Below are 26,925 nucleotides of genomic sequence, written 5' to 3'. Positions count from 1 at the left end.
AACTTGTTTTTGCATTGTCCCCATCCACCACCACCCTCCTCTACCTTGCTGAACTTGTTCTCACATTGAACAACTTCTCCTTCAACTCCACTCACTTACTCCAAGTAAAAGGTGTTGCTATGGGTACCCGCATGGGTCCCAGTTATGCCTGTCTTTTTGTGGGATATGTCAAACATTCCTTGTTCCAGTCCTGCTCAGGCCCCCTCCCCCAACTTTTTTTCCAGTACATTGATGACTGTATCGGTGCCGTTTCCTGCTCCTGCCCGGAACTAGAAAACTTTATTAACTTTCTAATTTCCACCCTTCCCTCACCTTCACATGGTCCATCTCCGACACTTCCCTTCCCTTCCTCAACTTCTCTGTCTCCATCTCTGAGGTTAGGCTGTCTATGAATATTCATTATAAGCCCACCAACACCCACAGCTACCTCGACTACACTTCTTCACACCCTGCCTCCTGTAAGGACTCCATTCCATTCTCCCAGTTTCTCCATCTCCGACGCATCTGCTGTAATGATGCTACCTTCCATGACAGTGCTTCCGATATGTCTTCCTTTATCCTCAACTGAGGATTCCCCACCCGTGGTTGACAGGGCCCTTAACTGTGTCTGGCCCATTTCCCGCACCTCTACCCTCACTCCTTCCCCTCCCTCCCAGAACCGCGACAGGGGTCCTCTTGTCCTCACTTTCCACCCCACCAGCCTCCAGATCCAAAGGATCATCCTCCGCACTTCCGCCACATCCAGCGTGATGCCACTACCAAATGCATCTTCCCCTCCCCTCCCCTCCCCTGTCAGCATTCTGAAGGGATCGTTCCCTCCACGACACCCTCATCCACTCCTCCATTACCCCCACCATCTCGTCACCTTCCCACGGTACCTTCCCCTGCAATCGCAAGAAGTGTAATACCTGCCCATTTACCTCCTCTCTCCTCACTATCCCAGGCCCCAAACACTCCTTTCAGGTGAAACAGCGATTTACTTGTACTTCTTTCAATGTAGTATACTGTATTCGCTGCTCACAATGTCGTCTCCTCTACATTGGGGAGACCAAACGCAGATTGGGTGACCGCTTTACGGACACCTCCGTTCAGTCCATAAGCATGACCCCGAGCTACAGAATGCTGGCCATTTCAATACACCCCCTGCTCTCATGCTCACATCTCTGTCCTGGAATTGCTGCAGTGTTCCAGCGAACATCAACGCAAGCTTGAGGAACAGCACCTCATTTACCGATTAGGCACACTACAGCCTGCCGGACTGAACATTGAGTTCAATAATTTCAGAGCATGATGGGTCCCCCCTTTTTATGCTTAGTTATTTTTTCTTTTTTTCTTTTTCCTTTTTTATTTGGTTATTTTATTTTAGGTTTTTCAGTTTTTTTAGCTTGTTTCCACTGTGCTTACCCACTGTTCTGTTTTTTTTAAAATTATGTTTGTGCTTAGAGTGCTCTGTGCTTTACAGTCATTCACACCCTCTCTTTACTAACTCTTTGTCTTTCACCACACCATTAACATACTGTTCGCCTTTGTTCCATGACCTTCTGGTCAGTTATTCTCTGTGACCCTGTCCTATCAACACCTCCTTTGTTATCTCTTTCCCCACCTCCGCTTTACTTGTTTAAAACCTTTTACATTTCTAATATTTGTCAGTTCTGAAGAAGGGTCTCTGACCTGAAACGTTAAGTCTGCTTCTCTCTGCACAGATGCTGCCAGACCTGCTGAGTATTTCCAGCATTTCTTGTTATTATTTCAGATTTCCAGCATCTGCAGTATTTTGCTTTTGTTTTTGCATAGCACCTTTCATGACCTCAGGACATGTCAAAGAGCATTGCAACCAATGAAGTACTTTTGAAGTGTAATTGTTGTAAGAAACGCTGCAGCCAGCAAGGTCCACAAATACCAATGAGATCATTATCATCAATGTCAGTTCAGGGATAAATATTGGCCAAGGCACTGGGGAGAACTCTCCTGCTCTTCTTTATATATTGCTATGGGATCTTTTACATCTACCTGAGAGGGCAGACAGCCAACATCATCTGAAAGGCAGCACCTCCGACAGTGCAGCTATTCTGAAGAACGGTTCTGAAGAAGGGTCACTGACCTGAAACGTTAACTCTGCTTCTCTCTGCACAGATGCTGCCAGACCTGCTGAGTATTTTCAGCATTTCTTGTTTTTATCTCCACTCTCGTTGCTTCTTCTATGAGTGCGTCAGGCTATTTCACCTTGGGAACCTGGGTTCAAGTCCACTACAGACACCTAAAGTGAATATTTACTTTGACAGTCCAGTAAATTAGGGGAAGAAAGTTTTTGACTTCCTAACCAAATACAGAAATGCTCTCTCCATGATTATTGCTGGTGCAAGAAAGTTGCAAAGACATATCTGCTAGTACATTTAGGATTATAAAACAATTGACTCTAATGCAAGTCCGGATGCAAAGGCACAATGTAGTGCTGAGCTGATATGTGAAATGCATAATAGAAAGTCAATGGATAGCTATGGATCCCAGAAAGAGGAGTGCAGTGCTTTTCTCTGTCACATGGTCAATAATTCCCACTTGCTTTACATCAGCTTCTGATGGGACATTAAACTTCAGATCCCATGGTATTATTTGAAGGAGAGAGAATCGTTTTCCTAGCCTACATTCTTCCCTCAGCTAATATTACAAAAAAAAACAGGATAACCATTCATCCCATTGTTATTTGTGGGCTCTTGTTATCTAGAAAATGGCTGCTGCATTTGCCTGCATGAGAACAATTACAGCATTTTAAAGTAATTGTTTCTGAAATGTATTGAGGCATTTCTGAGATTTGAATCAATGCTATAAGGATGCAAGCCTGTTTCTTTTTTATGTTACAGAACTTTATGAAAAGCATACGATCGAATATCTTTTAACAATTTTATTTTTAATTTTTAAATTGATTTTTGCTTTTTAAAAAGTTGCAATTTGCACTATTCATGTATTCCAATTCAACACATCTGCGCAGATTACCACTAGTATATACAGTTGTACACGGTAGAGTTCATTTAGGACACATGTTTGCATGCTGTATGCTTCACATAGTACACAAATTTGCAGGCTGTGTGGATTCCATTTAGCATACAAATTTATATGATGTATAGGGTTCCATTAAAACACAGATTAGTATGCTGAATAAAGCTCATTTGATACACACATTAGTATGCTGCACTGCAATTTTTAGCACACACATTTGCATGCAGTATACTTAAAATACCTATTTATATACTGTAGAGTTCCATTAGCAGACATATCTTTCTACACTGTGTAAAATTCCTTTAGAACACATGCGATTATGCCGTGTAGCAGGAGATTTTCATGCTGCACCCAAAATGGGTACGAAGTGGGAGAGGCGCTGACAGTGCCTGTGCTACAGTCAGGAGACGTGAAGCATTTTCAGAGTCTAGTCTTTTTTAATTCAGTTGTCAAGCTATCGGCTCAAAATGGGTAGCTCACCAGTTTCGAAAGGGAAAGAGTTATACAGCTTTTAGACAACAAGCGAGAGTGAGAGCCAATCCGGAAGGGCCAGAGAGAATGGGCTGGCAGCGGGCCAGATGATTTTTGTGGGGAATAATCCTACCTTTTCCTGAGAAGACTGCAGTGATCCCTTTAAGGCCTGCAAGAAAAATTTAAAAGGATACATTAGAGCTGGTTCCCTGATTGCTTTGGAGGCGGTTCAGAGGAAGTTTACTCGATTGATACCTGGAATGAGTAGGTTGTCTTATGAGGAAAGGTTGGACAGACTGGGCTTGTTTTCATTGGAGTTTAGAAGAGTGAGGGGAGACTTGATTGAAGTTTATAAGATCCTGAACGGTCTTGACAAGGTGGATGTGGAAAGGATGTTTCCTCTTGTGGGTAATTCCAGAACTAGGGGGCACTATTTTAAAATTAGGGGTCGCCCTTTCAGGGCAGAGATGAGGAGAAATTTTTTCTCTCAGAGGGTTGTGCGACTTTGGAACTCTGTGCTTCAGAAGGTGGTGGAGGTGGGCTCATTGAATCATTTTAAGGCGGAGGTAGATAGATTCTTGTTAGGCAATGGAATCAAAGGTTATCAGGGGTAGATGGAAGTGTGGAATTCGAAACGCAAACAGTTCAGCCACGAGCTTATTGAATGGCAGAGCAGGCTCGAGTGGCTGAATGGTCTACTTCTGCTCCTAATTCGTATATTCCTATGTATTAGGCATTCATTGTGAAGAACAACACTCACAGGGAGCACATTTTAGGAAATCCTTGGTCTGTAGCCCCTGAAGTTCCACCTATTCAGAAAATGGATGGAAATTCAATGCCTGTGGCCCCATGATTTTCAACCAGAGTTTCATGTTATTGGTGATGTGAGTGCAGGGACAAATGTTGGTTAAGACACCAGGAGAGAACTCCCTGCCCTTCTTTCGCATAAGGTCATAGGATTTCTTACGTCCGGTTAAGATAACAGATGAGTCCTCAGTTTAACACCTCATCTGAGGCAGTACCTCAGACAATTCCCTCTGAATGACACTGAAATGTAGTTTAGATTGTGTGCTCACGTCCCAAAGCGGGGCTTGAGTACATGACCTTTTGACTCAGAGGTGAGGTTGCTTCCAGCTGAGACGAGGCTGACTCTTGATATCAAACCGAGGCCTTGCCTGCCTGCTGCGATGGTTTATTTTGATATTAAGGATCCCTGTGTACTACTTGAAGAAAAGCAAGGAGTTCACCTGATGTCCTGATCGACAATATTACCAAAAACATACGGACTGTTTTTTTAAAATTCATTCATGGGCCTGGGTGTTGCTGGCAAGGCCAACATTTAATGTCCATCCCTAATTGCTCTTGAGAAGGTGGTGGTGAGCTGTCTTCTTGAACCACTACTGTCTGTGTAATGTAGATACACCCACAATGCTGTTAGGAAGGGAGTTCCCGGATCTTGACCCAGCAACAGTGTAGGAACGACACTTTATTTCAAAGTCATGATAATGTGTGACATTGGGGGGAGCTTGCAGGGTTCCCATGTGCTTGTAGCCCTTATCTTTCTATGTGGTTGAGATCACGGGTTTGGTAGATGCTGTTGAAGGAGCCTTGCTGAGTTGCTACACTGCACTGGTACACACTGCAGACAAGGTGAATTAGTGGTGGAGAGAGTGAATGTTTAAGGTGGTGGATGGGGTGTCAATCAAGTGGGCTGCTTTGTCTTGGATGATGTTGAGCTTCGTGAGCATTGTTGCAACTGTACTCATCCAGGCAAGTGGAGAGTATTCCATCACACTTCTGACTTGTGCCTTGCAGTGGTGGGAAGGGTTTGGAGAGTCAGGAGATGAGTTAAATGTCACAGAAATCCCAGCCTCTGACCTGATCTTGTAGTCACAGTATTTATGTGGCTGGTCCAGTTATGTTTCTGCTCAATGGTGATGCCCAGGATTTTGATAGTCAGTGATTTAGTGATGGTAACGCCATTGAATGTCAAAGATGGTGGCACAAAATGGAACTTTATGCTTATTAGCCCAAGCCTGAATGTTGTCCAGATCTTGCTGCATGCAGGCATGGACTGCTTCATTATCTGAGCAGTTGCAAATGGACCTGAACACTATGCAATCTTCAAGGTACATCCCCACTTCTGATCTTTTGATGGGGGTGGGTGGGGGGGGATGGTCATTGATGAAACATCAAAAGATGGTTGGGCCTAGTACACTGTCCTGAAGAATTCCTGCAGAGATGTCCTGGGGCTGAGATGATTGCCCTCCAACAACCACAACCATCTTCCTATGTGTTACATATGACTCCAGCCAATGGAAAGTATTCCCCCTGACTTCAATTTTACTAGGGCTCCTTGATGCCACACTCGATCAAATGCTGCCTTGATGTCAAGGGCAGCACTCTCACCTCACATTTTGAATTCAGCACTTTTTTCATGTTTGGTGGAGGGTGGTCCTTGTGGAACCCCAACTGAGCATTGGTGAGCAAGTTACTTGAAAGTAAATGGCATTTGATAGCATCGTCAATGGCAACTTCCATCACTTTGCTGATGATTGCAAGTAGACTGATGGGATGGTAATTGCCGGATTGGATTTGTCTTGCTTTTGGTGGATAGGACACACCTGGGCAATTTTCCACATTGTTGGATAGATGCCAAGGTTGTAGCCATACAGGAACAGCTTGGCTAGAGCTGCAGCTGGTTCTGTTGCATAAGTCTTCAGCCTTACAGCCGGATATTGTCAGGGCCCAAAGCCTTTGCTGTATCCAATGCCGTGGAGTGAATCAAATTGGCTAAAGACTGACATCTGTGATGCCAGGAGGAAGCCGAGATGGATCATCCAATTAGGACTTCTGGCTGAAGATGGTTTAAAATGCTTCAGCCTTATCTTTTACACTCATGTGCTGGACTCCACCATCATTAAGAATGACCATGTTCGAGCAGCCTTCTCCTCCTCCCAATATTCATCTCACTGCTGCTTTTAGTATCTTACTGTATGCAAAATACAAAGTCACTACACTTAAGACAGTTCACTCTATATGAGGCACTCTTGAGATATTTTTGGATATAAGATAGGATTTACAGATATAAAAAGAAAGTAATCACTTGCATTTAAATAGTGCCTTTCATAATCTCAGGATGTCCCAGAGCCCATAGAAAAGTCCCATTATACGATAATGATCAGATCATCTATTTTAGTGATGCTTGTTGAGGAATAAATATTTGCCAAGGAGAGCTCCTCTGCTTTTCTTCAAGTAGTGCCATGGGATCTTGTATGCCCACCTGAGACAGTAGATGGGGCCTCAGTTGAAATCTTATCAGAACGATGGCACCTACAATGGTGTAACACTCCCTCAGTACGACTAGATGATGTTAGCCTAGATGATGTGCTCAAGTCACTGAAATGTGACTTGAACTCACAACCTTTTGACTCAGCGCAGAGAGTGCTACCCGTCAGTCATTGCTGACACCATATGCATTATCACGAAGACCCACACCTGCCAGGAATGAGACATATTGATTTCATCATATGATTTTAAACTGTTGCTGGAGTGAAGAAATGACTTGTTTTACAAGAGATCACCAGACACTTGGCTGGAGGACATTTGCAGGCGAAGAGACAGTGCTTGGAGAGACAAAAGAGTTGCTCACTGATTCAATTAACAGAGATTGGGCTGGGGAATGGTGATCCACATCTTGTCAGGGTGGGAGAAAGCACTACACAAACTCCCCGCCCCCACTGAGAGCTTTGGAATCCACAAACGCAGGGGTGGTTAAGCCAGCTGGTCACATGACTAACTGGCCGGTCCAAGCCTTTTGAACTAGACACAGGACAGCTTGGGGTCAGACTGAAGATTGTAACTGAACCTGGAATAAGACAGCCTCTCTTCTGGCTGGCTCTCTCTCACTTTCTCACAGGCCTCCGAACCCGCTGAAGACACGTAAACCTCAAGAGAGAAAAGACTCCTACATTGAAACTAGTTGAAGCCTGCACTGGGCCCCAACGAACAGCAAGACTTACTGGCAACCAAAGAATCCATATTGAACTTAAAGGAATGTAAGTAACTACCAGATATTGCCTCAAACTCTTCCCCTTTATTCTTTCTACTTTTTCTGTCTCTATCTGCGTGTGTTTATTGTGAATGCATGCTAGCATGTTCTCGTCGCATATTCGTAATCGTTAACTGAATTAGAGTTTAAGATTAATAAACATCCACTTTTCTTGTTTAAATCTAAGAAAACCTGTCTGATTTCTTTGTCTTACAATTGGAAAGTGGTGAACAAGGATTCACTGAGGGGGGAGCTAAAACACGGTGTTTTTAAAAATTAAACCCTGTTCCGGTTAAACCAGGCAAAGGCAGAGAGGGAACCCCTAGACGCCTTCTCACGTGATCATAACAGCATATTCTATTTAAATTGATAAGATGCTCATAAGAAACCCTGGTTGGGGAATCCTGGACCTGTAGCTCCTGATTTTTGGTTTTGCTGCGATGGTGATTGGTTTAGTTTAGGGATTGACCTCCTGACAGGCCTCAGCTACGGTAAAATTCTGGTACATCCCTTCCACCTGTTGACATGTTGTTAATTGCTAATCAAAGTCCCAGAGGTTTTCCTTTATTATTGGGCTGAATTTCATAGCTATAACATTACAGTAGGGGAAGCACTTGGAATATGAACAACACCATTCTTCCCATAGAGTTACAATAAAAAAATTAAAAGTTCTGTACTTAATTGGATATAGTAGCCTGGAGATAACCATTATCATTTGAATGTTCAATGCGCTCACATCAGATTCCTTTCTGCACTGTTTTAATAGAGATGTTGGCTTATCTTTTGCAACAGTGTGGCGAAGCACTCCGAGAGTGGCATGCAGCAAGAGTAAATTTTTTGTTATAGAATCATTGAATCATAGAATGGTTACAGAACAGAAGGAGGCCATTCCGTCCATTGTCTCTGTGCCTTGTAGGAGCTACTCAGCTTGTCTCACTGCCCCACCCTTTCCCCCAGCCCTGCAATTTTTTCTCTTCAGATAATTATCCAATTCTCTTTTGAAAGCCATGATTGAATCTACCTCCACCACACTCTCAGGCAATGCACTCCAGATCCCAACTACTTACTGCGTAAAAAAAGTTTGTCTTCATGTCGCCTCTGGTCCTTTTGCCAATCACCTTAATCGGTGTCCTCTGGTTCTTGACCCTTCTGCCAATGGGAACAGTTTCTCCCTATCTACTTTGTCCAGACCCCTATTGATTTTGAATGCCTCTATCAAATCTCCTCTCAACCTTTTCTTCTCTAAGGAGAATTATTATTATTGGAATTATTGGAGATGAAATAAAATAAAGTCCCATGGGATCCAGGGAAATGCAGCAAGGTGAATACAAAATCAGCTCAGTGGCAGGAAACAAAGGGTAATTGTTGATGGGTGTTTTAGCAACTGGAGGGCTGTTTCCAGTGGCGTTCCACAGGGTTCAGTACTGGGTCCCCTGCTTTTTGTGGTGTATATTAATGATTTGGATGTAAATGTACGGGGCATGATCAAGAAGTTTGCGGATGACACAAAGATTGGTCGTGTGGTAGATAGTGAGGTATGCTGCAGGAAGATATTGATGATCTGGTCAGATGGGCAGAAAAGCGGGAAATGGAATTTAACTTGGAGAAGTGTGCGGTGATGCATTTGGGGAGGTCAAACAAGGAAAAGGAATACACGATTAATGGGAAAATACTGAGAAGTGTAGAGGAAGTAAAGGACCTTGGAGTGAATGTCCACAGACCCCTGAAGGTAGCAGGGCAGGTTGATAAGGTGGTTAAGAAGGCATATGGAATCCTTTCCTTTATTAGCCGAGGTATAGAATATAAGAGCAGGGAGGTTATGCTGGAACTGTATAACGCATTGGTTAGGCCACAATTTGAGTACTGTGTGCAGTTCTGGTCACCTCATTTCAGAAAGGATGTAATTGCACTAGAGAGGGTACAGAAGAGATTAATGAGGATGTTGCCAGGACAGGAAAAATGCAGCTATGAGGAAAGATTGGATAGGCTGGGGTTGTTCTCCTTGGAACAATGAAGGCTGAGGGGAGATCTGATTGAAATGTACAAAATTTTGAGGGGTCTGGATAGAGTGGAGGTGAAGGGTCTTAGCAGAGAGGTCAGTGACGAGGGAGGCATAAATTTAAAGCGATTGGTAGTAAAATTAGATGGGAGATGAGGAAAAACTTTTGCACCCAGAGGGTGGTGATGGTTCGGAACTCACTGCCTGAAAGGGTAGTTGATGCAGAGACCCTCAACTCATTCAAAAGGAGTCTGGATATGCACCTCAAGTGCCGTAAGCTGCAGGGCAATGGACCAAATGCTGGAAGGTGGGATTAGAATAGGTGGATCGTTTCTCGGCCGGCACAGACACGATGGGCCAAGTGGCCTCTTTCTGTGCCTTAAACTTTCTATGATTCTATGAAGGGGCAAATCGTGTAGTGGAAGATTTCATAATGGTAGAAAAGGCAAAATAAATTAAGAAGTAACTGTTAAATGATGTGACATATGGGTATTGTAAGCCTTTAGATTCTACAAGGAATAAAAGGTTGAAGGATGCAAGGCGCTTCACATTTGCAGGTCCAGGGAAGGAATGAATTACAATAGGAAATGATAAAGTGGGCTTGGATTTAAACACAAGGAGAAGGAAACGCATGTAGCTGGCATACTTGAAGTGTAGGAGGAACAAAAACATTATGTGATGCCGTCTACAGTATGTTTTAGTCCCACCTTCAGAAAAACATCTCACATGGCATTGAAGTGACATTTTCATTTCTTACATGAGCCAGCTTTGTGGCCTCTCTGAATTACAAAATATTTTGCACTATGGACTCACATCCACTGGGAACTAGATTGAGATGTGCTTCAAATTCATATCACATAGGGCCTCCAAAGGCAGCAAAGAGAAGTATATTTTATCATGTCAATGTGTGCTGGGTTCAAACCTGGAGTTCCAGGAGTGAAAGGAAAATACATGGATCTGCACAGCACCCTAGCCGCAATCCCAGTTCTTTTCACTAAATCTTTCATTGATTTTTTTTTGTACTTTCTAATCCAATGCCACTAATTAAATCCAGTTCCAAACAGGCCTGGGCCTAGAGGACATAGCTGTCTGTAATTAGACACTCTTTGGCACGTTCCCTTAGGAAGGACAAAAAGATTGTAATGTAATAAACAGAAAAATATCACATTCATGGAACAGAGGATATTCAAATGAGGCAAAATATTGTACGAAGAGGGCGCTTCAGCTTGTGTCTAACTATATAGCCTAACTTGATAAGAACACGAGAGGCAAGATTAAATACTCCCTGATTTTTGGGCAGTGTTTCACTGCGTGGGGTGGAAAATGGAGACAAAGTCCTTATTGCTTGATACCCACCCATTTCCGTGGCTATGGGATTTTTCAGTGTCATTTTCGCCAGATGCTGGAAGAGCTCTCCCAAATATAGACAGAGTCATTTAAATGAGGTGATGATAATGTTGTGATGGTGTATATTGCATTTTCTGTCATTATTGTCTCAATAATGCTGTACATTATTGTTTTCTGTACACAATGCACATCCAGCATTGCTAGGTGATGCAGAATGTGTAAAAAATGAAATGGCCACAACAGTTATTGAAATTATTGCAGGGTAATCAATTGCATTTCACATTGCTTTATTATAGAATCTCCATTGGAGGCAGCAACATGCTTTTTGTTTGGGTGGCCTTTTAAAGTTTTTGAAATTCTTAGCCTTGTGTTCAAATTACTCCACAGCCTCACCCGTCCTTACCTCAGTAGCCTCCTCCAGTCTGAAGCCCTCCCAGAACTCTGCTTCCTCCAACTCTGTGTTTTTGTGCATCCCTATTTCCTTTGAGTCATCAATGGTGGCTATGCCTTAAGCCATCTAGTCCCCAAACACTTGAATTCCTTCTCTAATCCTCTCCTCCTTTAAGACAGGCCTTAAAATCTACCTCTCCAACGAAGCTTTTGGTCACATCCTAATGTCTCTTTTGGTTTGGTGTCAATTATTGCCTGATTAAGCTCTTGTGAAGCACCTTGGGATGTTTTACCACATAAAAGGGGCTATATGAATGCAAGTTGTTGTTTAAGCTTCTGCCAGAGTCAGACTCTGGTCATCTCCTACTGCCTTTCTCCTCTCCTTCCAGTGGCAGCCACCTAAATGCAGATTTCAATACTGCCAGGAACTTGTTGAAAATACTTAAATGCGCCTAGCTCTTGAAAGTTCACATTAGACGGCACCAATACTTCTAATGGATGTAAAGGCATCTCATCATACCTACATTGGCAGTCACATCAGGGGCAAAAATATCACCTTGAATGTTCAAAATTAGTAAGTGTTCCATTTTGGTGCACCGATATCCTGCACTTTGATAAGCATAAAGTAGAGCTAGTAAAGTCCGTCACTTTATGACTGAAGCAGCTCATGCCTAGATGCAGCATGACCTGGACAACATCCAGGCTTGGACTGATAAGTGGCAAGCAATATTTGCGCCACACAAGTGCCAGGCATCGACAATCTTGAACAAGAATCTAGCCATCTCCCCTTGATGTTCAATGGCATTACCATCGCTGAATCCCCCACTATCAACATACTGGAGGTTACCATTGAACAGAAATAAACTGGACCAGCCACATAAATATTGTGGCTACAGAGCAGGTCAGAAACTGGGAATTCTGCGGCGAGTAACTCACCTCGTGACTGCCCAATGCTTGTCCACCATCTTCAAGGCACAAGTTAGGAGTGATGGAATACTCTCCACTTGCCTGGATGGGTGCAGCTCCAACAACACTCAAGAAGCTCAACACCATCCAGGACAAAGCAGCCCTCTTGATTGGCACCCCATTTATCACCTTCAGCATTCACTCCCTTCACCACTGATGCACAGTGACAGCATCTACAAGATGCACTGCAGCAACTCTCCAAGGCCTCTTCAACAGCACCTTCCAAACCCACAACCTCTATCACCTGCAAGTTCCCCTTCCAAGGCACACACCATCCTGATTTGGAACTATATTGCCATTCCTTCACTGTCGCTGGGTCAAGATCCTGGAACTCACTTCCTAACAGCATTGTGGGTGTACCTACACCCCAAGAGCTGCAGCAGTTCAAGAAGGCACCACCACCTTCTCAAGGGCAATTGGGGATGGGCAATAAATGCTGGTCTAGCCAGCGATGCCTACATCCCATGAAGGAATAAAAAAAAAGTCTGTTAACAGGCATGTTAGATGCTGATTCCTTTCATGCAATTTTTTCTTTTCTTCTCCCACCAGGTTAAAGGACTTATATAAATGTAAGTTATTGGTTGCTGTTGTGTTAACAACTGCCTCCATATCTACAATTTGGTCATAGGTCCCACCTCCAGCGACAGCAGCTTTTAGGGGGGCTTCATCGTAAAATGATTCATTGTGAATGGTTCTGAGAGGAAATTATTGGCGTGAAACTTTGTTATCTCTTCTGCTCCGAAAGAGAAACACATGTGAACAATAACAGGACCCAATTGTATTGTATAAAATAACAAAGTTAGTATCATAGCATTTACCAGTTTCAATAGATTTAATACAACTACTTGACCTACATTTGTGCAATTTATTCATTTTCTGTCCTTTATTTATTAGCTTTTTTTTATTCTCCTGAGGTCTCTCCAGTCATGCAAAATTCTGCAGGGGACTGTTGATCTACCACAGAGGATCTATCTGTAGTATTCAAACATAAGGACACAAGTCAAGGATGTGAAAAAAATATTTGGCTCTCCAGAAACTTGCCCCACTAATACTCCCTTTATCTTAGCCTATTGCATTCTGAACATCACGAATGTTTTCTTTTCTGATTTTACCCATCAAATTATACCATTAGTGCAAACAACTGTTACGTTGGAATAAAATTGTCCAGTGTGACTGGGTCTCATTGGGATAGGTCCTGGTCTCCGGACCATGCTAGCTCCTAATGACACAACTAATATGAGGAGCTAAAGCATTTGGGAAAATCATGGCATGAGCTTACATCCATGGCCCAGTGCATTTGTGCATCAAGCTATCATCGTGGTATTTATTTAACGGCGTAATGTTGACCATGCAGGATAAATAACCACAGACTAAACATTCATGACCCTAACTGGATTAAGCAATGAATAAAAAAAAGAGAAATAACATTGAAATTTGAAAGAGACACATATTCTTTGGATTAAAACAGTTGTCATAGGGTGCAGAGATAGACCTGACAAAAGCATAAATTTTCTTTATTCTTTCATGGGATGTGAGCATCGCTGGCAAGGCTAGCATTTCTTGCCCCTCCCTAATTGCCCCTGAGAAGGTGGTGGTGAGCCATCTGTTTGAACCACTGCAGTCCGTGTGGTGCAGATACACCCACCGTGCTGTTAGGAAGGGAGTTCCAGGTTTTTACCCAGCGACAGTGAAGGAATGGAGATATAGTTCCAAGTCAGGGTGGTGTGTTACTTTGAGGGGGACTGGTGGTGTTCCCATGCATCTGCTGCCCTTGTCCTTCTAGGTGATAGAGGTCGTAGGTTTGGAAGGTGCTGTCGAAGGAGGTTTGGTGAGTTGCTGCAGTACATCTTGTAGATGGTACACATTGCTGCCAGTGGGCGTCATTGGTGGAGGGAGTGAGTGTTTATGATGGTGGATGGTGTGCTAATCAAGTGGGCTGCTTTATTTTGGATGGTATTGATCCTCCTGAGTAAACTCATCCAGGCAAGTGGAGAGTATTCCAATCACACACCTGACTTGTGCCTTGTAGATGGTGGACAGGCTTTGGCAAGTCACAAGGTGAGTTACTCGTCACAGAATTCCCAGCTCTGACCTGCTCTTGTAACCACAGTATTTATATGGCTGGTCCAGTTAACTTTCAGGTCAGTGGTATTCCCCGGGATGTTGATGGTGGGGATTCAGCAATGGTAATGCCATTGAACGTTAAAAGGAGATGGTTAGATTCTCTCTTGATTGAGATGGTCATTGCCTGGCAATTGTGTGGTGAGAATGTTACTTGCCACTTATTAGCCCAAACCTCAGTGTTGTCCAGGTGTGCTGATGTGGCCAGGAACTGTTTCAGTAGATGAGCAGTCGCAAATGGTACTGAACATTGTGCAATTATCAGTGAAAATCCCCACTTCTGATGTGGGGGAAGGTCATTGATGAAAAAGTTGATGATTGTTGGGCCTCGGACACGACCCTAAAGAACTTCTGCAGAGATATCCTGGGGCTGAGATGATTGGCCTCCAACAACCACAACCATCTTCTTTGGTGCTAGGTATGACTCCAACCAATGGAGAGTTTTACCTCTGATTCCCATTGACTTCAATTTGGCTAGGGCTCCTTGATGCCACACTTGGTCAAATATTGTCTTGGTGTCAAGGGCTGTCACCTCACCTCTGGAATTCACCTCTTTTGTCCATGTTTGGACCTAGGATGTAATGAAGTCAGGATCCAAATGCCCCTGGCGGAACCCAAACTGAGCATCGGTGACCAGGTTATTGCTGAGTAAATGCCACTTGATAGCACTGTCTATGATACCTTCAATCATTTTGCTTGAGCGTAGATTGATGGAACAGTAATTGACCGGATTGGATTTGTTTTGCTTTTTGTAGACAGGACATATCTTGGCAGTTTTCCATATTGTCGGGTAGATGCCAGTGTTGTGGCTGTACTGGAACAGCTTGGCTAGGGGCATGGCTAGTTTTGAAGCTCAAGTCTTCAGTACTACAGCCAGGATGTTGTCAAGGCCCATTGCCTTTGCTGTATCTAGTGCCTTCAGCCATTTCTTGATATCACGTGGAGTATATAGAATTAACTGAAGACTGGCATCTGAAAAGCTGGGGAGCTCAGGAGGAGGCCAAGATGGATCATCCACTCGGCACGTCTGGCTGAAGATGGTTGCAAATGCTCCAGACTTGTCTTTTGCACACCTGTGCTGGGCTCCTCCATCATTGAGAATGGGGATGTTTGTGGAACCTCCTCCTCTGGTTCAGTGTTTAATTTTCCACCACCATTAATGACCGTATGTGGCAGGACTGCAGAGCTTTAATCTGATCCATTGGTTGTGGGATCACTTTGCTTTGTTTATAGCATGTTATGGCCAGGTGGGTGAAGACATGGCTTGTTCCCACTGTTCAGCTCCCAACTGACCACAGCAAGTGTTTTTACTAGTGTTTTAACCCCTTGTGTTTTATTTGCCAAATAAACAGACAGATGACTGGTTTTCTAGTAGGTAAAAAAAAATTATTTTGAACAAATCCCAAAATGATCGCAACACCACTCACGCCTGCATTCACTCTCACACAAAATCTCAAGAGAAGATAAATAGAAAACTACAGGGTAAGAGGTGTTCAGAGTTCAGTTTGTAAAAATCTGTTTTAGGACTAAGCTGTGGGATCCCCTAGGAAGGGAAATTTTTAAAGTTGCAGGCCTGTTTGCTGGTTGTCTAGTATTCGTTGGACTGTTGCAGTCTCCTGGTGGTTCACTTTGGGTTGAAGATGGTGCTGATGTCTTAGGTCAATTCTCACCAGCAGAAAAGTCATTATTGCCAAGGCAATCTCTTGCCTCTGCTGTAGCTGGTGTTACGGCCACATGGTGAGGAGTGTGGGTGGTCCCTACTGTTCTACTGCCAACTGACCATAGCAAGTGTTTTTGTTACTTGGGGAGGTTTTAATCTCTTTGTGTTTTATTTGTCAAATAAACAGACAGCAACAGGTTTTCTTGTAGGTTTAAAACAGAAGATTAACTGTTTATTGAGCAATATTCACTCTCAAAATGGTCACAACCACACCCACACATGCATTCACTCACATGCACACACAAGAAGAGATAGCGAGAGAGGAAAAGGTGTAAGTGGTTTGAAGTGAGGTAGGTTTTCGGGTTTCACGATAACCTGTTGAATCTTTTTGAGGTCAATTTCTCCTTTAAAGTTGCAGGCCTGGGTTTTGTAGATTTCTCTTATAGCTGGATCTTCAATCTAAGGATGGTAGATTGCTTCCAGTTCTCTGCCGCACAAGTTGAAGCATTGAACTAACAGCAAGGCACCTTCTTTGGCTTGCTGGATTTTCTCCCAGCTCTCAACTGGACAGGCTTTTGTGATGTTTTTCCTGGGTCTCTCTCTTTCGCTCTCTCTCCAGAGAGTTACTTTTAAGGTCAAAATGGACTTGTGTCTTGCCTCTGTTGGGAAACATAGATCGTCCTCCCTGTGGTGACCGACAATGGCCCAGGATGTGGTTACTTCACACCTTCTTTGTTTTAGAAGAACCCATTCAATTCAAAAATGTCTCTTGATGAGTTCACCATGGGTGTAATTGATACCTCTTAGCTTTGAATGTATCCTTTTGTTCTTACTAGACAGTAAGACAGTTTGAATATACAGGTTTGACCTTCAGCAGCCATCTTTTCCAGCATACTGCCCACTTTTTTAAAGAAAAGTTCATTTTTATAACTATTCAGTTTGAGTTCTTGTATTTTCAATCACTGCACTTCATTTGAGCATAACACTAGCTTACAACTTGTCTCATCAGGGTTCAACTGTATTGGCAGAAAATGATCTTTCTCTCTCAGCCTTGCTGTAAGTCAAGATGGCTTTTTGTTGCACTGTGTGGCTGAGGAGGGACAAGACTGATGTTGTTCTCTCTAGTCCTGTCCTGAAAAGGCTTGCCCTTTGTTCCTCAAAACAATACCTTTTAAGGTGAATTTTACAAGGGTTGGCTTTGCCCATGTGACTTCAGGTTTCAGTCCTAAATGGGCTGGATAATAGCCTTGATGATGGCCCCATTCTGAGGAGATGAGGGTGGTTCACACTGCAGTGTAATGGAGGTTATTTGGAGATGAGAAATATGAGAAAGGTCATGTCTCATTGTTTTTGACTATAGCTCACACCGAGGTGTGATTTTCTGTTACATTTCCATGCAGACAGGACTAAATTGGTTTTCAGTCTTAATAGATACTGATGTGGATTTGAGTGCAAGAAATGAGGAGGGTCATGTGTCTTATCCTCCATTTTGTTGACAGCACATGTACCAGTCTCTTTAAAATTGTTCCAATTTTTTATAACTCTTCAGTTTGGTTCTGTAGTTTCGTCGCTACATTTCTCTTGATAGTGACACCTGCTTGTTGCGCTGTATTGTAGCTTCACCAGGTTTGCACCTCATTTATAGGTATGCCCAGTGCTTCTCCTGGAATTCTCTTCTGCACGCCTCATTGAACCAGTGTTGATCCCCTGGCTTGGTGGTAATGGTAGAGTGAGTCAACTACCCCAATATCAACTGGGATACAAACAGTGTGAACGGTACAGAAGGGACAAAATTCTTGAACTACGTTCAAGAGAACTTTTTTAGCCTGCATGTAACAAGCCCAATGAGAGGGGGGCGCAGTTCTAGATTTAGTCTTCGGTAATAAAGCTGGGCAAGTGGAGGAAGTAACAGTGGGTGACCATTTTGGAGATATTGACTATAATACAGTAAGTTTTAGCATAATAATGGATAAGGACAAAGCTAAAACAAGAGTAAAAGTTCTAAACTGGGGGAACGCAAATTTTAAGAAATTGAGAGGTGATCCGGCGAAAGTGGACTGGATAGAGCTACTTGAAGTAAAAATTTGGGGCAAACCAGTGGGAGGCATTCAAAAGCGAGATACTACAAGCACTGTGTAGGCATGTCCCCACAAAGATAATGGGTGGTACTACCAAATCTAGAGTCCCCTGGCTATCTAGAAGCTTACAAGGTAAGTTAAAGCAGAAAAAGAAAGTTTACGATGATCATAAAAATCTTAAAACTCTAGAAAGCCTAGAGGAGTATAGAAAGTGCAGGGGTGAAGTAAAAAAGGAAAGTAGAAAAGCAAAGAGAGGAGATGAAAAATTATTGGCAGGCAAAATCAAAGAAAACCCGAAGATGTTTTATCAGTACATTAAGAGCAAGAGGAGAAATAAGGAAAGGGTAGGGCCTATCAGAGATGTACAAGGGAACTTATGCGTGGATGCAGAAGATGTGGGCAGGGTTCTTAATGAGTTTTTTGTCTCTGTCTTCACAAAGGAGAGGGTTGATGTAGACATTGTAGTTAAAGAGGAAGAGTCTGAAATATTAGATATGATAAGCATAATGAGAGAGGAAGTACTAGAGGGTCTGACATCCTTGAAGGTGGTCAAATCACCAGGTCCGGATGGATTGCATCCCAGGGAGTTAAAGGAAGCCAGGGAGGAAATAGCGGAAGCGCTTAAAATCCTCACTAGATACAGGAGAGGTACCAGACGATTGGAGGACTGCGAATATTGTACCACTGTTTAATAGGATGTGAGGGATAGGCCGAATAATTATAGGCCGGTCAGTCTGAACTCAATGGTGGGTAAATTGTTAGAATGTATTCTGAGGGACAGGCTAAACTGCCACTTAGAAAGGCACAAATTAATCAGGGATAGTCAGCATGGAATTGTTAAGGGAAGGTCATGTCTTACTAACTTAATTGGGTTTTTTGAGGAAGTAACAAGAAAGATTGATGAGGGTAGTGCAGTGGATGTGGTCTACACGGACTTTTGTAAGGAGTTTAACAAGGTCCCATGTGGCAGACTGGTCAGTAAAATGAAAGGCCATGGGATACAGGGGAATGTGGCAGGTTGGATCCAAAATTGGCTCAGGGACAGGAAACAAAGGGTAGTAGTCAATGGATGTTTTTGTGAATGGACAGCTGTTTCCAGTGGCTCAGTGTTGGGTCACTTGCTGTTTGTGATATATATTAATGATTTGGACTTAAATGTGGGAGGCATGACTGGGAAATTTGCTGATGACACAATAATTGGCTGTGTAGTTGACAGTGAAGAGGATAGCCGTAGACTCCAGCAAGATATCAATGGTTTCGTTGAGTGGGTGGAAAAGTGGCAAATGGAATTCATTCCAGAAAAGTGTGAGCTAATGCATTTGGGGAGAGCAAACAAAGTGAGGGAATACACAATAAACGGGAGCATATTGAGAGGGGTATAAGAAGTGAGAGACCTTGAACTGCATGTCCACCAGTCCCTGAAGGTGGCAGGACAAGTAGATAGAGTGGTGAAGAAGGCATATGGAATGCTTTCCTTTATTGGCCGAGGTATATAATTCAAAAGCAGGGATGTAATGCTGGGACTCTATAAAATGCTGGTTAGGCCACAGTTGGAGTATTGCGTACAGTTTTGGGCACCACATTACAGAACGGACATAATTGCTCTGGAGAGAGTACAGAGGAGATTTTCAAGAATGTTGGCACAGCTCGAAGGTTGCTGCTATGAGGAAAGATTGGATAGGCTAGGGTTGTTTTTCTTAGAACAGAGGAGGCTGAGGGGTGACTCAATAGAGGTGTACAAAATTATGAGGGGCCTAGATAGAGGAGACAGGAAGGACCTGTTTCCCCTAGCAGAGAGGTCAATTACCAGGGGGCACAGATTTAAGGTGATTGGTGGAAGGGTTAGAGGGAACATGAGGAAAAACTTTTTCACCAGAGGGTGGTGGGTGTCTGGAATTCACTGCCAGGAATGGCGGTGGAGACAGAAACTGTCAATTCTTTTAAAAGGTACCTGGATATGCACCTGAAGTGCTGTAACCGGCAAGGCGATGGACCAGGTGCTGGAAGGTGGGATTAGATTGGGCGGCTAGTTTTTTTTCAGCCGGCATGGACACGATGGGCTGAACGGCCTCCTTCTGTGCCATAATCTTTCCATGGTTCCAAGGTTCTATGGAGGAATATGCCAGGCCATGAGGTTACAGGTTGTGATTGAATACAATTTTGCTGCTGCTGATGGTCCACAGCGACTCATGGGTGCCCATTTTTATGTAGCTAGATTGTTCTGAATCTATCCCATTTAGCATGGTGGTAGTGCCACACAACACGATGGCGGGCTGCTCAGTGTGAAGATGGGACTTTGTCTCCACAAGGACTGTGCTGTGGTCACTCCTACCAACCCTGTCATGGAAAGATGCATCTGCAACAGATAGATTGGTGAGGGCGAGGTCAAGTAGGTTTTTCCCTCTTGTTGGTTCTCTCACCACCTGCCACAGACCAAGTATAGCCGCTATGTCCTTCAGGACTTGGCCAGCTTGGTGCTACCAAGCCACTCTTGATGATGGTCATTGAAGTCACCCACCCAGAGTACCTTCTGGGTCCTTGCTACCCACTGTGGTTCTTCCAAGTAGTGTTCATCATGGAGGAGAACTGATTCATCAGCTGAGGGAGAATGGTAGGTAGTAATCCGCAGGAGGTTTCCTTGTCCATGTTTGACCTGATGCCATGAGACTTCATGGGGTTCGGAGTCAATGTTGAGGACTCCCAAAGCCACCCCATCCCAATTGTATACCACTCTGCTCCTCCATGTTGAACACCACTTAGAAGAAGCACTGAGCGTAAGTAGCACCACAACAGACGAAACTGGCCAAGTCCCAAAGGATATAGCTGCCAGCTTGGGCCTGCAGCAGGTGGTGAGAGAAACAACAAGAGGTAAAAATCTGCTTGTTCTCACCCTCACCTGTCGCAGGTACATCTGTCCATGACAATAGTGGTAGGAGTGACCACCGCATAGTCCTTTTGAAGATGAAAATCCGACATCACAGTGAGGACACCCTCCATTGATCGAGGCACGGTAAACGACCAAAGCACACCCAGCCCAGGCAACCCTGTAAAGTCCTCCTCACTAACATCTGAGGACTTGTGACAAAATTGGGAAAACTTTCCCTTGACTAGTAAAGCAACAGCCTGAAATAGACTCACCAAACCACATATTAAAGCCAATGTCCTAGCTTCCTCCATCACCATCTCTTGTCATTTAATCTCTCCTGCCTTCCACCCTATCACAAATCTTTCCTTTTGTTCTTTCCTCCCCTGCCCCCTTACACTGTCCCTGTACTTGCTTAAAACATGTTACAACTCTAACTTTATCCAATCCTGATGAAAGTCATCGACTTGAAGCCTTAACTCTGTTTCCCTCTTCACAGATGCTGCCAGACCTGCTGAGTATTTCCAGTATTCTCTGTACTGGTTTCAGATTTTGCATTTTTTTCCCCCATGGATAGATGTCACTTAACTCAGAGCGTTCAGAGAGCCTAGGGAGAATGGCTAAGAATTTCCACTTTGGACATGATCAATGCAAATTTTACATAAAATTGCATTTGCTTTCAAAATTTTTTTTTTTCTCCAAGTTGCCACATAAACTAATTTTCATATCTGCAAATGTAAAATCTGCCGTGCATCAGCACAATCTGGCAGCGTTTTAGAAAGTAATTTTTTTTATAATTTGCATTAGACAATTCCTTGATATATTTAAGTTTGGCAACTTGGTGCAGCTTTATTAATACAGCTGAAAATAAGTTTATGACAAAAAGTAAGCATTTTTAATCAAACTGTCTAGTCCACCACCTGTGAGTAACTTCTTAAGTAACTGAAAATGACTTTAAAAAACTATACAGAATCATTTATAGGTACAATTTAAAAAGCTTTTAAAATGTGCATATTAGTGTACTTTCACTTAAGCAAATCTAAAACCTTTAAGAGCCTCCTCTAATGCTCGCAAATGAATGCAGATAGTGAAAACTCACAATGGCGATTAATTTGATTTGGGGCATGGCAATTTTTTTATGGTAGGGCTAACTTCTAGTCCAATGTTTTTGAAACTAGCACTAAAGATCACAGGACCTCGATTTGCACTTTAAAATTCCACAATCTTTTGCATTTGTTTGGCCTTTTCGGGCAAATTGTACTGAAAAAGCTGGTGCTAACAGAAACGCCTGTCCAAGATTTGTATGACATTGACAATAATTATGAGGAAGTCACTGGACACTGGATCGACATATCAGTAGGTTGTTAACAGACAAACATGGTGCCCATTTTCAAAAAGGCAAATTAGTCAGACAGAGACAATTACACCTTCATTCATTTTTCTTCAATCCAGTATAAAATAATGGAATTAATTATCAGGAGTAAATTTGAGAATTACAACAATAATCTAGTGAACAACAGTCCACTTGGATTCAGATGGGGAAGATCCCATGGAATGCATTTTATAACTAGACTTTTAAAGGACATTTAACAAAGTTCCAACCAAAATGTTATGAACTAAAATCCAAACTGTTTGGATTCAGGATAAATCTGAACAATGGATTATAAAGTAGGTAAAGGTTGGATATCATTAGATGCTTATTGGAGGAGTTATGTCGAGATGGGGTGGTTATGAATGCAATATTCCAGTTATCAGCATTGTTACCATGGGCTGGATTTCACATCGCTTCAGCGGCGGCCGGAAACAATGGAGGCCCACACCTGCGGGCTGCACTTCGCACAGCCGCCGCGATATTAGACGCAGCGGCTCTTTTAAATGGCCTGGGATGACCCCCCACCACCACCGCCGATGATGTGGAGGGGGCAGGCGGTCTGTCCCCAGCAATTGTGTCAGCTGTCTTTGCGCAGGCACTGATGCCATTTTTCAATGGCTTCGAGCCCTACATTTCAATTTACAATTTAAAGAATTATTGCTTTTAAAAAATTAAATAAATGTATCCTGACCCTCTCTCACCCACTCCCCCCCACCAATAACCACAAAATTAATTACCTGCCCTCTCTCCCCCCTCAAAACACTTACCTTGTGCCCCCAACCTTGCTCCCCACCCAAAGTTCATAAACTTTAATCTTTACCCCTTCCCACCATCCCCTAAACCAATGATATTAGTTTTACTGTGCTCCCCTCCCCGCACTGAAAAGCTAACCGGCTCCCCACCCCCCCCCCTCCCCACCAGTGTCACGCATCGTATCCCCAGACGGGCCAGGCCTTCCCTGTGTTGAGGTCCATGGCGGGCCTCAGCCAGGGGCATTTTCTGGTGCCACCTGCCACGACCCCCAACATCGGAAGGGCTGTAAAATCCAGCCCCACTACTGTTTCTAATTTATGTCAAGAATCAGAAACTCAGTGCAAATTGGTCAAGTTTGCTGATGTTACTAAATTAGTGGGAGGCTATGGAATTGGAGGAGGCAGATCAAAAATGACAAAATCAGGTGTGCAAAATATGTAAGTGGGCAGAATAATGATAGATGAGACTTAATAGGGATTGGCTCTACACGTAGGAAGGAATAATGGCAAACACATGCATTTCATGAGGAGCAATGAAATGGCTAAGGATAAATTTGAAAAAGATCTAAAAGTGTTAATAGACTCGTGATGAATATGTCAAAAACAGAATCCTGTACGACATAGCCAGAACAGTGAGCACAAGTCTGGAAAAGTCATGATTAAATTGTATAGTGCTGTGCATCTTGATTAATATATTCAATTCTTGTCATTGAGATAAAAAGGGATCATTCAAACCTGGAGACAATGCTAAGAAGAACCTATCACGACTGTTGAGGTCTGAGTTCTCATGAAAGAGTGGAGAAACTTCGTTTTATCAGCCTTGTAAGAGATATCGGAGAAGTGATCTTCTAGGGGTATGCAAGATCCTGTATAATAAACTTAACTCTGAAAGATTACTTTACATGAAATTGTTGGAGTAGGAAAAGGGGACACAAGTTCAAACTTTTAAAATGCAAATTCAGGACTGATGCTAGGAAGTTCTTGTTCACACAAAGAATAATCAGTACAGGGAATCGATTCTCAGATGCAGTGGTGCAAGCAATAATTTAGAATCATTTAGGAAATAATTGGATGCCATAGTGGGGGACTTTAGGGTCTTTCTGGATGAATGAACTAAGATGGGTTAAATGGCCTTTCTCAAATGTAAAGATCTTCTGATTTTGTGATTGTGCAGTTCATATTATCTAAACATCTGCATCGCATGGTTGCCATCTATGATTTTTTTTTTGCCCAAATGGGCATTTTGATAATCTATGTCATAAATTTTCCATTCTGATTTTTTTTTATCCTGTGTAGGGAGGGCTGACCTCCAAGAATGAAAATGGGGAGTGCGTTTCAGAAGGTTGCCTCTGTCTTATCTTGCAGCTCTGATGATGAACTGAGCTGCATTTCGACTGACATGGACGAAGTGATGGCTGACAGGATGTTGGATGCCTGCCACAAGAAGATAAAGAGACTCCCAGTTCCAATCTGCTCATTCACATATGTAGAGAAGCTGTACATCAGCAACAACAAGCTGAGGGAACTCCCTAATGAGTTTGAGCAGCTGGTCAACTTAAAGATCTTAGCACTGGACTTTAACAAATTTGAAGATGTGCCTAAAGTTGTATGCAACATGCAGAACCTAACCCGGCTCTACCTTGGTAGCAATAGATTAATGACAATTCCTCCAGAGTTTAGGAATCTAGAAAACCTCAGGTGTCTATGGATAGAGAGCAACTATTTCAGAAAATTTCCCAAACAGTTAATTAATATGCCTAGTCTGAGGTCACTACAGATGGGGGACAACAAGCTAAAGTCTTTACCAGAGGACCTGGTTAGGTTCATAAACCTGCGTGGATTTTGGTTATATGGCAATAGATTCGAGGACTTCCCAAAGGTGTTACTAAAAATGGAATTTCTAGAAATCCTTGATGTGGACAAAAATAAAATTACTGAGTTCCCTAATATGGAGCATCTCTCAAGGCTCAAGCTGTTTTCCTATGACCATAATCCAGCCAAGCGTCCACCAAGTGTGGCAGATGGAGTGACATTGGTGGGTGAAGGGGCAGCAGAACTACTGGCTGTCAAAGCTCAAGAAAATGAAGGGAATGAGGAAAATCAGGAGCCTTTACATAGCATCCTCAAAAATGGCTCCACGGCACTGGAAACAGAGGGAAACTTCTCAGCATTAGACTGTTCTCAAGAGGAGACATGAGGCCAGCTGCAGATACCAGCCAAGGAATATCACATATCAGGCACCGAGTGACAGCTCCTTTGAAGTCGTTGTGAGATGGTGGTTAACTCAGTCTGGACCAGTGGGGAATGGAGCAGGCAGCTGCAGATATAAATGGCCCAAGGGATCGGAACTAGCCGCAAAACAGTTGAACACAAAAAAGTTGGTTTTTATTGTATAACCCAATCTAAGTTGGATTGCAGGATTAGGTCTTTTAAAAAAGTAAGGGCCCTTCTAATGATAGATCATACTGTGACAGATTTAACAGCTGATTGTGTTAACAATGTGGATGTGCCACACCCAATTTAGGACCATATGTGTCTGTATCACCAGATTAACTCAAGAATGTCTATGACCCTGCATCGCAGCAATAAGATAGCATTTGGAAAATACTTCATGAGAGACAGTAGTCAAATGATATCAATAACAGTGTTATAATTAATACAGTAATGAAGAAGGAGGGTTGGTTTTCATTTTGCAGTAAGATTTTGAGTGAGAGTTACATATTTATTAATAAGTTGTTCTTACTAATAAATTTGTAATGAATAAATAAAGCATTGCTAGAATGTAGTTACTCTTATGCAATTGATCATGTTCAGCACCATTACTAAGCTCCATTCATCACTTTGAAAATAAGCTGCTTCATCGTTTGTTTACATGTTAAAAGAATTCCAAGGAGTTAAAAATAACAATTCATTCTGTCCATAGCAGAGGTTAAAAAAGAGAAAGAAAAAAAACATATACACACAGTATTTGCATGCTAGACTGCTTTGAGTTTCCATTTCCTTAAATGGCAAGGGAGATTTCTTTAGCTGAAAGGGACTGTGCCAGGAATGCAGCTTAGATCTGCTCCCAGATCCACTCCATTACTTCTGTTTAGGAAGAAAGGATTCATGGTGTTACACAATTATAAAGCAGGAAATATGGGGCAAAAGTGTTACAATAACTGGGAAAAGTGTCATACAATTCTCATTGGGGAAAATCCTATGTAAAAGGTCATCTGCAGAAGCACTATAATTGATAGACAATGTAATTAAACTTGCTGGATTTTACCGAAGACAGTTAAATTTCTATTTCCTACCCTTTCTGTTTTGTCCCCTTGTCAGGCCACTGATTCTTTCCACGTAACCCAAGTGGCCATTGTGTGAGCCCAGAAAATGAATGCCAGTATGCAGAGCATCAAATACAAACCCAATACTGTCCTTACTTCACATTAACAAACATGTACTTTCCAGTATGGGGAAATGTATGAAGAACAGACACAGGCTTTGACCATGGGAGCTGGGCCGGAGCTGCCAGATTTCTGGAGCTGGAGGGCAGCGGGGACCCCGCTGGAGGCTGTGAAGGAGAGGCTGCGGTCCTCTGATCAGTATGATTATGTTGCATCCCACATGGTGCCTTTTACCCATCAAGGAAGCTGACAATTTAATTCCGACTGATACGGGACCCCTTGGCCCGCAATGAGGCCTGGAGGTTCAGTGGAGGCTTTGCTAAACCAATTACCTTTAGCGATATCTTCTTTTGAGGCTTCAGGTGGGGGTTTGCAGCATTTTTTTTTGTGGCTTTGGGTGTCGAATATGCACTGCTATCTCCCAAGAAGAATAGAGGACATCACTAGAGAATGAAGACTGAAGAGCATTGCAATT

At 42.9% G+C, this 26,925-nt stretch overlaps 1 protein-coding gene across 2 annotated transcripts in view; it reads left to right on the top strand.

Moving 5' to 3' along the window:
* Positions 1–26,529, top strand: part of LOC137377299 (leucine-rich repeat-containing protein 10B) — a 29,095-nt gene extending 2,566 nt beyond the window's left edge. Inside the window, exons 2-3 of one of the 2 annotated variants that reach the window (XM_068046859.1) lie at positions 7,385–7,523; positions 24,361–26,529. In XM_068046859.1, coding sequence (XP_067902960.1) covers positions 24,380–25,261 — 882 coding nt within the window. In that variant the 5' untranslated portion in view covers positions 7,385–7,523; positions 24,361–24,379 and the 3' untranslated portion in view covers positions 25,262–26,529. The remainder of the gene's footprint in view (positions 1–7,384; positions 7,524–24,360) is intronic. The other variant, XM_068046858.1, reaches the window with a different exon arrangement.
* Positions 26,530–26,925: the final 396 nt, after the last annotated feature.

The sequence above is a fragment of the Heterodontus francisci genome, chromosome 14 (assembly GCF_036365525.1).
Source record: "Heterodontus francisci isolate sHetFra1 chromosome 14, sHetFra1.hap1, whole genome shotgun sequence".
Taxonomy (NCBI): Eukaryota; Metazoa; Chordata; class Chondrichthyes; order Heterodontiformes; family Heterodontidae; genus Heterodontus; species Heterodontus francisci.
Note: the sequence above shows the minus strand (reverse complement) of the source record. Positions and strands in the feature narration are given on the sequence as shown.